This window comes from Pecten maximus, chromosome 1, assembly GCF_902652985.1.
Source record: "Pecten maximus chromosome 1, xPecMax1.1, whole genome shotgun sequence".
NCBI lineage: Eukaryota > Metazoa > Mollusca > Bivalvia > Pectinida > Pectinidae > Pecten > Pecten maximus.
Window position 1 is genome coordinate 44,470,047 of NC_047015.1, and position 12,115 is coordinate 44,482,161.

The following is a 12,115-nucleotide window of genomic DNA, read 5'->3' on the forward strand; positions in this document are numbered from 1 at the left end:
CACGTAATGACATCACACACACGTGTTGGTGATGGGAACTCTGTATACACGTAATGACATCACACACACGTGTTGGTGATGGGAACTTTGTATACACGTAATGACATCACACATACGTGTCGGTGATGGGAACTCTGTATACACGTAATGACATCACACACACGTGTTGGTGATGGGAACTCTGTATACACGTAATGACATCACACACACGTGTTGGTGATGGGAACTCTGTATACACGTAATGACATCATTACACACGTGTTGGTGTTTGGAACTCTGTATACACGTAATGACATCACACACACACGTGTTGGTGATGGGAACTCTGTATACACGTAATGACATCACACACGTGTTGGTGATGGGAACTCTGTATACACGTAATGACATCACACATACGTGTTGGTGTTTGGAACTCTGTATACACGTAATGACATCACACACACGTGTTGGTGATGGGAACTCTGTATACACGTAATGACATCACACACACGTGTTGGTGATGGGAACTCTGTACACGTAATGACATCACACATACGTGTTGGTGTTTGGAACTCTGTATACACGTAATGACATCACACACACGTGTTGGTGATGGGAACTCTGTATACACGTAATGACATCACACACACGTGTTGGTGATGGGAACTCTGTATACACGTAATGACATCATTACACACGTGTTGGTGTTTGGAACTCTGTATACACGTAATGACATCACACACACTTGTTGGTGATGGGAACCCTGTATACACGTAATGACATCACACACACGTGTTGGTGATGGGAACTCTGTATACACGTAATGACATCACGCACACGTGTTGGTGTTTGGAACTCTGTTACACGTAATGACATCACACACACGTGTTGGTGATGGGAACTCTGTATACACGTAATGACATCACACACACGTGTTGGTGATGGGAACCCTGTATACACGTAATGACATCACACACGTGTTGGTGATGGGAACTCTGTATACACGTAATGACATCACACACACGTGATGGTGATGGGAACTCTGTATACACGTAATGACATCACACACACGTGTTGGTGATGGGAACCCTGTATACACGTAATGACATTACACACACGTGTTGGTGATGGGAACTCTGTATACACGTAATGACATCACACACACGTGTTGGTGATGGGAACTCTGTATACACGTAATGACATCACACACACGTGTCGATGATGGGAACCCTGTATACACGTAATGACATCACACACACGTGTTGGTGATGGGAACAGGATATACACGTAATGACATCATACACACGTGTTGGTGATGGGAACTCTGTATACACGTAATGACATCATCACACACGTGTTGGTGATGGGAACTCTGTATACACGTAATGACATCACACACACGTGTTGGTGATGGGAACTCTGTATACACGTAATGACATCATACACACGTGTTGGTGATGGGAACCCTGTATACACGTAATGACATCACACACACGTGTTGGTGATGGGAACCCTGTATACACGTAATGACATTACACACACGTGTTGGTGATAGGAACTCTGTATACACGTAATGACATCACACACACGTGTTGGTGATGGGAACTCTGTATACACGTAATGACATCACACACACGTGTCGATGATGGGAACCCTGTATACACGTAATGACATCACACACACGTGTTGGTGATGGGAACTCTGTATACACGTAATGACATCATACACACGTGTTGGTGATGGGAACTCTGTATACACGTAATGACATCATCACACACGTGTTGGTGATGGGAACTCTGTATACATGTAATGACATCACACACACGTGTTGGTGATGGGAACTCTGTATACACGTAATGACATCACACACACGTGTTGGTGATGGGAACTCTGTATACACGTAATGACATCACACATGTGTTGGTGATGGGAACTCTGTATACACGTAATGACATCATTACACACGTGTTGCTGATGGGAACTCTGTATACACGTAATGACATCACACACACGTGTTGGTGATGGGAACTCTGTATACACGTAATGACATCACACACACTTGTTGGTGATGGGAACCCTGTATACACGTAATGACATCATCTTACACGTGTCGGTGATGGGAACTCTGTATACACGTAATGACATCACACACGCGTGTTGGTGATGGGAACTCTGTATACACGTAATGACATCACACACACGTGTTGGTGATGGGAACCCTGTATACACGTAATGACATCACACACGCGTGTTGGTGATGGGAACTCTGTATACACGTAATGACATCACACACACGTGTTGGTGTTTGGAACTCTGTATACACGTTATGACATCATTACACACGTGTTGGTGATGGGAACTCTGTATACACGTAATGACATCACACACACGTGTTGGTGATGGGAACTCTGTATACACGTAATGACATCATTACACACGTGTTGGTGTTTGGAACTCTGTATACACGTAATGACATCACACACACACGTGTTGGTGATGGGAACTCTGTATACACGTAATGACATCACACACGTGTTGGTGATGGGAACTCTGTATACACGTAATGACATCACACATACGTGTTGGTGTTTGGAACTCTGTATACACGTAATGACATCACACACACGTGTTGGTGATGGGAACTCTGTATACACGTAATGACATCACACACACGTGTTGGTGATGGGAACTCTGTACACGTAATGACATCACACATACGTGTTGGTGTTTGGAACTCTGTATACACGTAATGACATCACACACACGTGTTGGTGATGGGAACTCTGTATACACGTAATGACATCACACACACGTGTTGGTGATGGGAACTCTGTATACACGTAATGACATCATTACACACGTGTTGGTGTTTGGAACTCTGTATACACGTAATGACATCACACACACTTGTTGGTGATGGGAACCCTGTATACACGTAATGACATCACACACACGTGTTGGTGATGGGAACTCTGTATACACGTAATGACATCACGCACACGTGTTGGTGTTTGGAACTCTGTTACACGTAATGACATCACACACACGTGTTGGTGATGGGAACTCTGTATACACGTAATGACATCACACACACGTGTTGGTGATGGGAACCCTGTATACACGTAATGACATCACACACGTGTTGGTGATGGGAACTCTGTATACACGTAATGACATCACACACACGTGATGGTGATGGGAACTCTGTATACACGTAATGACATCACACACACGTGTTGGTGATGGGAACCCTGTATACACGTAATGACATTACACACACGTGTTGGTGATAGGAACTCTGTATACACGTAATGACATCACACACACGTGTTGGTGATGGGAACTCTGTATACACGTAATGACATCACACACACGTGTCGATGATGGGAACCCTGTATACACGTAATGACATCACACACACGTGTTGGTGATGGGAACAGGATATACACGTAATGACATCATACACACGTGTTGGTGATGGGAACTCTGTATACACGTAATGACATCATCACACACGTGTTGGTGATGGGAACTCTGTATACACGTAATGACATCACACACACGTGTTGGTGATGGGAACTCTGTATACACGTAATGACATCATACACACGTGTTGGTGATGGGAACCCTGTATACACGTAATGACATTACACACACGTGTTGGTGATAGGAACTCTGTATACACGTAATGACATCACACACACGTGTTGGTGATGGGAACTCTGTATACACGTAATGACATCACACACACGTGTCGATGATGGGAACCCTGTATACACGTAATGACATCACACACACGTGTTGGTGATGGGAACTCTGTATACACGTAATGACATCATACACACGTGTTGGTGATGGGAACTCTGTATACACGTAATGACATCATCACACACGTGTTGGTGATGGGAACTCTGTATACATGTAATGACATCACACACACGTGTTGGTGATGGGAACTCTGTATACACGTAATGACATCACACACACGTGTTGGTGATGGGAACTCTGTATACACGTAATGACATCACACATGTGTTGGTGATGGGAACTCTGTATACACGTAATGACATCATTACACACGTGTTGCTGATGGGAACTCTGTATACACGTAATGACATCACACACACGTGTTGGTGATGGGAACTCTGTATACACGTAATGACATCACACACACTTGTTGGTGATGGGAACCCTGTATACACGTAATGACATCATCTTACACGTGTCGGTGATGGGAACTCTGTATACACGTAATGACATCACACACGCGTGTTGGTGATGGGAACTCTGTATACACGTAATGACATCACACACACGTGTTGGTGATGGGAACCCTGTATACACGTAATGACATCACACACGCGTGTTGGTGATGGGAACTCTGTATACACGTAATGACATCACACACACGTGTTGGTGTTTGGAACTCTGTATACACGTTATGACATCATTACACACGTGTTGGTGATGGGAACTCTGTATACACGTAATGCCATCATCACACACACGTGTTGGTGTTTGGAACTCTGTATACACGTAATGACATCACACACACGTGTCGATGCTGGGAACTCGGAACAGGATGTACACGTAATGACATCATCACACACAAACACACACACACACTACAGTGCTGCTGGTGACGGAAATTATAGCAATTGTGAAATGTCTTGTACACCGTCTGTAGCCACCGGTCTATAGGACATTTTATATCACCAATATGTCTAAGTATCCTTGTCTATGATTGTACATAATCATGAAAAGGTATAGATTATCCTGTCTCGCCCATCAGACGAGGAGGACCAACCTAATGTTCCGTGAAAGATTTTTTTCTGTCTGGTTCCATCCGACTGCCATGTTCTATATATCGTGTCACTTGGTGCAAAATCTCACACACTTATACATCAATTTGTTCGCCAAAACAAATATCAGCAATATGTTTGGAGTACTCTTTTCACGAGATATATATCAGATAAAAAAGTGAAACAATGATTTGATAGCTCAGACTTAATTGGTTGCACGAAAATAATGCAATTTTGACTTTAAGAGGTGAAGGCTATTAGCCATATTTTTATTTATCATCAGGAATACTTGAATACCTGAGATACAGAGAGAGAGGGGGGGGGGGGGGGGAGACAGACACACAGAGACAGAGACAGAGAGAGAGAGAGAGAGAGACAGACAGACAGAGAGAGAGAGAGAGAGAGAGAGAGACAGACAGACAGACAGACAGACAGACAGACAGACAGACAGACAGACAGACAGACAGAGAGAGAAAGAGAGAGATTCCTCATCCGGGCTTTTTTAAGCCTCAAGTATATGGGGTTGAGATCCCTATCTCATCTTTATAAGTTTTAAACCTAAATATCATTTTGTTATTAAAGCGATGATAATGCTAAATACACTAGGAGAAAAAGATATAAAAACGTGATATTTTCCAAGAGTTTGTTACAAAACTAACACTTTCTGTCAATTACTTAAATTACAAGTGACTGCAGCATTTTTTGGTTGATATCTTGAGTTCTATGACCTTGACTGTTTTGGTAACGAGTCAATAAGACAGTGAAACTCCAGTTTTGAATTCTATGACCTTGACTTTTCGGGTAACAAGACAATTAGACATGGAATCGACAGTTTTGAGCTCTGTGACCTTGACTTTTCTGGTAACGAGTCAATGAGATAGGGAATCTCCAGCTTTGAATTCTGTGACCTTGACTTTTCTGGTAACGAGTCAATAAGATAGGAAATCTCCAGCTTTGAATTCTGTGACCTTGACTTTTCTGGTAACGAGTCAATAAGTCATGGAATCGACAGTTTTGATTTCTGTGACCCTGACTTTTCTGCTAACGAGTCTTTGGGATAAGGAATCTACAATCATATCATATTCGAGGGACTTCTAAAGCAAGGGCAATTTAATGAAAGCCGACAGATAAATATCTCCGAAAATTACATGCCTGCAATTGCACCTTGTCTGTCTGTGTGAAAAGTTAGTGATATGTGATTGGTCCAAGGGTAGCATAAAGACCGTATCACTGGATCCTTCTGGATTTAATTACCTGTTAGTAATTAAAGTTGTTGGAAACAGTTATTTCCGACAGTTCCATACCACGTTAGAACGACAGTGTGAGACCGTGCTGGTAATTAGTGGTTTTACGTGCGACAATAAATGTCTATCAATTCTCTAATACCAATTAATGGATTGCAACGAGATTTCTGTTTTCAAATCAAATATAGAAACAGATGGATTTCATCATTAATTTAATATGTGTTTATGCGAGTCTAAAATTGATTTGAAATGAATTAGCACTGGCATGTTTTGTAATGAACACGCAGTGGCATCATAAAATTTAAATTACAGAATTCAACACCAGTCGTGAAAGACGTAGTACAATACATCTTATAATACGGTTTACCTGGGTATGCCATACTGCGTATTTAATCACTCTTACCATAGCTGTCAGTTCATATTTAATTCCTGATATTATACAATAAACATGAAAGATGATAGGAAGTGTTCGAACACGTGATTTCATGCCTTTTTATGCATTTGAATATCATTTTATGATATGTATTACATCATTCGTATTGCGTATTTAAAAATTGTTATATCACGGAATCAAAAATTTGATATCATTCTGAACCCTGTGTTATATATAACAAAATTTAATACCATCCTTCACCGAAGGCTCTGCGAAAAATCATTAAGCCGTCTGTCACCTTGACGAATTCGAGAACATGATAACCCCTTTGTTACCTATTAGCCAATTCATGACACAATAAAACGCTTTAACATTATACACATTTTGTTAGAAGCCCGAGAAAATTAGGTCCAGCGTCGAAAATGACAAACGTACAAAATTGTAGAACCAGAAATTTCCAGGTGATCAGATGTTTCATTGCAACGATGGGTTTAGCTCATCGGGCCGAAGTACCGGAGATCTTATGCCGTGACACGTCATCCTTCGTCCGTCATCTTTACACTACTTGTCATGAACTACTGAGCGGATTTCAACCACGTGTGGTGTGGAGCATCCCTTGATAAAGGGAAATCCATTTCGTATAAACGGCGGATCAGGCTCCCTCTAGGGACCTGAGGGTCAGGACCAATAGGGAAAATGTAGCAAATTCTCCATAACCCTTCTTCTATTGGAATGCATGGATTTGGTCCATTTATGGTGGTTTAAAGCTTCCACAAATAAATGGAGATCAATTTTGTTTAAGTGATGGGCTGGGCCCAATAGTGGAAACATAGCAAAATCTTTGAAATACAATATATATATCCATTGTTATATCCTGGTGAGCGAATCGATGTGATCCAGGTAAGCTTATTCGTGCCTTCGTTTAGTGATACCTGATAAAGATATCGGTATGATGGATAGTTTGTTACATGCATTGCTTTTTTGTGTTTCTCTCTGCAATAGTCTTGAATAATGTATCGAATGCTCTAACGAGGGCTTTTGATCCGAGATATTGAAGAACGGCCTCAGTCGGAGCCATATTTGTTGTTGCAAGGCATGACGGCATCATCTCTAGTAACAAACTGCACTTGTAACATCAACACTGATTGGCTGAAATGGAAGTTCGCAAGCCAATAGAATACAGGAAGATAATCAAATTAGTTGAAATATGAAAGAAGGGTTATCAAGAAAAAAAATAGCGTAAAAAAGTCGGCAGGACTTTTGCAATTCATATTTTATGGAACAATATACATATTTTAATGTTTCTATCTCGAGTCTTGCTTCAAGGTGAGGACTAAATATCCAGGGGGCCGCGGTGGCCGAGTGGTTAAGGTGTCCCGACACTTTAACACTAGCCCTCCACCTCTGGGTTGCGAGTTCGAAACCTACGAGGGGCAGTTGCCTGGTACTGACCGTAGGCCGGTGGTTTTTCTCCGGGTACTCCGACTTTCCTACACCTCCAAAACCTGGCACGTCCTTAAATGACCCTTGCTGTTAATAGGACGTTAAACAAAAACAAACAAACCAAACTAAATATTCAGGAATCTTGGACAGAACCGTGACCCCAATCTTCGGTGCGGATCATAGAATACTTTAAACGGTCGCTGCTGAAAACAAACGAAAAGTGTGCCCAACATTTACAGGTCATTGTCCATCAATATGTCGACCTCGCGCAATAGAACATCGGTCGATTACCAGTACCTCGTGTCAAATATTCTGGACAATTGCACAGACACCCATTGTATATTTGTATAATACACCCGTATATCAATACACATCCTGGTAAAACGATTGTACTTTTGGCAGTTCGTTTGAGTAACTTTTAGGAAGTTTGAAGTTTGAAACCTTTAATAGCCATCGAACCGTGTGTTGCTGGAGACTGGTAAACCAAGTGGTAGAATATATGAGAAAGAATGATAACTATGTATACATAACACGTGCGCTAACGACAAGAGATGTAGATGATATACTTGTTAGGATAACACCAATAAAACTGCTTATTAATCATTATTTTGTGTTAATTCGCTAGGACGTCACATCAATTTTGTAATGCTTGACAAATCACTTTGCAAGATATAGAACTTGTAATTTTCCGAGACTGGTATCTGTGACGTGGAGTCATGGTGCAGTCCCTTAAGGCTGAGCACAAAGGAATGCAGACACGTGACCGTTTATTACGCAGATCGGTCTTTTACTCCAGTTCCCTGTGGGGCACGTCCTTCTCTATTGACCACGACAGAAACGTGACATGTTGCTTCTAGATATCTCATATCAATGTTATCCATCCATTAGCAACATGGTATTGGTCAGACCTTATCCTTGGTATGCATGCAATATACGCCAAGATGTTCCTATGGTGCGTGTTATTGCTGTATACATGTATTCAATACCCATTAGCCACTTTACATCGCCCTTTGTACTGGTACATCTGATCTGTGTAAAATGCACGTGGATGTAAACAAAGCACGCATGCTAATGTGTAATGACCATCAATCAGGATGTACTTAACTCTGACATGGGAGCGCCAGATAAAGAATATTGGGATCATCTTCAGATATTTATTAGACTTGTAGTGACCAGACAAATGGTGTTTATGCTCTACAGATGGGTATGGGAGATAAATGAGATCGGATATTCGATAGGCTGTATTGGTTTGTTAATAGTGTTGTTTTTTTATTGAAAATATGGACTCTGGCAAATTCCTAGTGTTACCGTGTCTCCCAGACCTTTACCATTAACCAGTAATGAATCGTTAAAGTACTTTTAAGTGTATTAAGCAACAGAACAAGAAAAGGTCGCGATGTGAGACTTCCACCTTTCTTGGGAGCCAAAATAAATATCCTCATTAGCGTGATGTAGCTAGTTAAACGTGGCGCCAAAGCGGGGAGGAAATTAGACAGTTTATTTCTTAAAAACCTGCGATTTGTGACAACTTTTGCAATATGCATTTTGCTAGGTACACACATAAGCTTTTCTAACAATGTAATGATCCTATTACCTTGATGGTCATTTTGAACAAAACCGACGTGGCACCTTCTTATTAACTATGTCATGGTTTGACTGGATATCTGTCGATCGGCCGTTTCTTTAATTATTGTGTATGTTATTTAAACACTCAGTGATAATTTTATTTCAGGATATAATAATAAACCAATTATGACATGTTTATTTCAGTCGAATCATGCTTTTATCGCAGCAGACAACAACGTAATTTCGGTCGATATTGTGTTCTTGGTTGGGATGTCGCAATCATAGATCGCCCTCATCAGCATAGTATAATTGTATATTGATGTACAATACATAGTTATCTCTCCTTGACCTTGCAAGCCTATTTTCCTGTGGCAAGACAGCACTGCCTTATTTTATACAGAATAATAAATTTATGTAACTTTTTAAACCAATCACAAATTCACAAATACTATGGACAATGTCAGATCCCAAGTTTTCTTTCCAAATACCCTTTTTTTTGTCCGTTATCATCGATGTTCCTCACTCCTGGACTGAAGTGCCCTGTAGTAGAATTTATTTCATTGGCGTCATAGTTAGTTATGTATCTGTCTGTTTCAGCATGTACACTGTCATCGGACCAGCAGGCTGTGCTCTGGGGGTCATAGTGCTCATCGCTGCTGTCCTCTATTACTTCTGCTACGGGTTTTCCACCATCACACAGCCTCGGCATTCCGTAAGTCACTGCTATACCTCTATAATGTGTTATCTTGTGGTGACTGGCGTCAACAAAATATATTTAGGGCGTCCCGTCGAGATGACCTGTTTCTTCTTTTATTCGTAGCCATTGTTATTATAAAACAACAAACGAGACTTCATTGGCAGCCCCTGCTGTGGGAAGGCAGTCGCATGCACAGACCGAGATTGTACATTGACCGGAATATTCAACAGGAGGTTTTGCCAAATCAATACTCCTACATGAGGTTCAAATGCAAAGATATTTTGGTGTGTTCTGGATGTTTTCTCTGCTTTGATCGTTCTCCATATGTAAAGGCCACATTTACTTAATTAACATCTCTGTTACCAAGGACGTCTGGGTTCCATTGCATCACACACGTGTCCCTTCCGCCGAAACAAACGCTTGTTGGACCAAGATTCTGAAGCTTATATAAGATTATGTCAAATATGTTTTGATGCATATTGTGCAGTTTTACCGCACCTATGTGTATGTACGGCTGATTTCGGTTTGATTTTAACATAAATCTGTTATATGCTTTAGATTGGTGTTAGCTGTACAATGTGTTTGATATGTTAATGTTATTCTCTAAACTTTATTGAATTAAATATATCATCGCTAGAAATCTATCTTTTCATTTTTTTGGCTATAAGTACGTCAGTCATGCTAGTCTCAGTAAGGCGGTATAAGTTCAAATGAAAATCGTCATTTTTATGACGTATTATGTCCTAACTACAACCATAGATTGCTGTGTAGGTGTGATTGCTTTTGGAATAGCAGACAGCGCCATCTAGTGCTAAATAGATTAGGCCAGAAGGAGACAATCCCGTATGTCTAGGGTACATATTTGCACGTAAACCTGAAGGTATACGGGATATCTATCACATATAATGTGATTTAAAATGTGTACTTCATTCAGAATAAAAGCATGTAGGTTTATGTTTCGTAATGTTTTTGAAACCCTTAGGTTTCGATGGAACATGTTTGTCCCAGTCCATCGTGTTGACAGACACATCATTGTTTTTTTGTTACAAAATGTCGATAAAAATAATATATATATATTTTTATATATATATGTGTGTGTATCATGTCTCCAGTAACATAATTAAGTATACACATGACATATTTACTCATTTATTTAGTATTTATTAACATTAGATTCCACTACTATTTCAGATATATACAATTGATGGCCAGTGGAGGTAATATTTCTACTAACGCTTGTGCTAAGTGCCCTGTTAGTAGTGGTATCTGGTGACAAAGTGCCCTGTTAGTAGTGGTATCTGGTGACAAAGTGCCCTGTTAGTAGTGGTATCTGGTGACATGGTGCCCTGTTAGTAGTGGTATCTGGTGACATGGTACCCTGTTAGTAGTGGTATCTGGTGACATAGTGCCCTGTTTGTAGTGGTATCTGGTGACAAAGTGCCCTGTTAGTAGTGGTATCAGGTGACATGGTGCCCTGTTAGTAGTGGTATCTGGTGACATGGTGCCCTGTTAGTAGTGGTATCTGGTGACAAAGTGCCCTGTGTGTAGTGGTATCTGGTGACAAAGCGCCCTGTGTGTAGTGGTATCTGGTGACAAAGCGCCCTGTTAGTAGTGGTATCTGGTGACATGGTGCCCTGTTTGTAGTGGCATCTGGTGACAAAGTGCCCTGTTAGTAGTGGTATCTGGTGACAAAGTGCCCTGTTAGTAGTGGTATCTGGTGACATGGTGCCCTGTTAGTAGTGGTATCTGGTGACAAAGTGCCCTGTTAGTAGTGGTATCTGGTGACAAAGTGCCCTGTTAGTAGTGGTACCTGGTGACAAAGTGCCCTGTTAAACTGTAGTAGTGGTATCTGGTGACATGGTGCCCTGTTTGTAGTGGCATCTGGTGACAAAGTGCCCTGTTAGTAGTGGTATCTGGTGACGTAGTGCCCTGTTAGTAGTGGTATCTGGTGACATAGTGCCCTCTTTGTAGTGGTATCTGGTGACATGGTGCCTTCTTTGTAGTGGTA

General features: G+C 41.1%; 1 protein-coding gene across 1 annotated transcript in view; it reads left to right on the top strand.

Annotated features, from left to right (window-relative positions):
* Positions 1 to 12,115, top strand: part of LOC117334618 — a 73,511-nt gene that overhangs the window by 51,301 nt on the left and 10,095 nt on the right. The window contains exon 3 of the mRNA XM_033894323.1: positions 10,008 to 10,122. Coding sequence (XP_033750214.1) covers positions 10,008 to 10,122 — 115 coding nt within the window. The remainder of the gene's footprint in view (positions 1 to 10,007; positions 10,123 to 12,115) is intronic.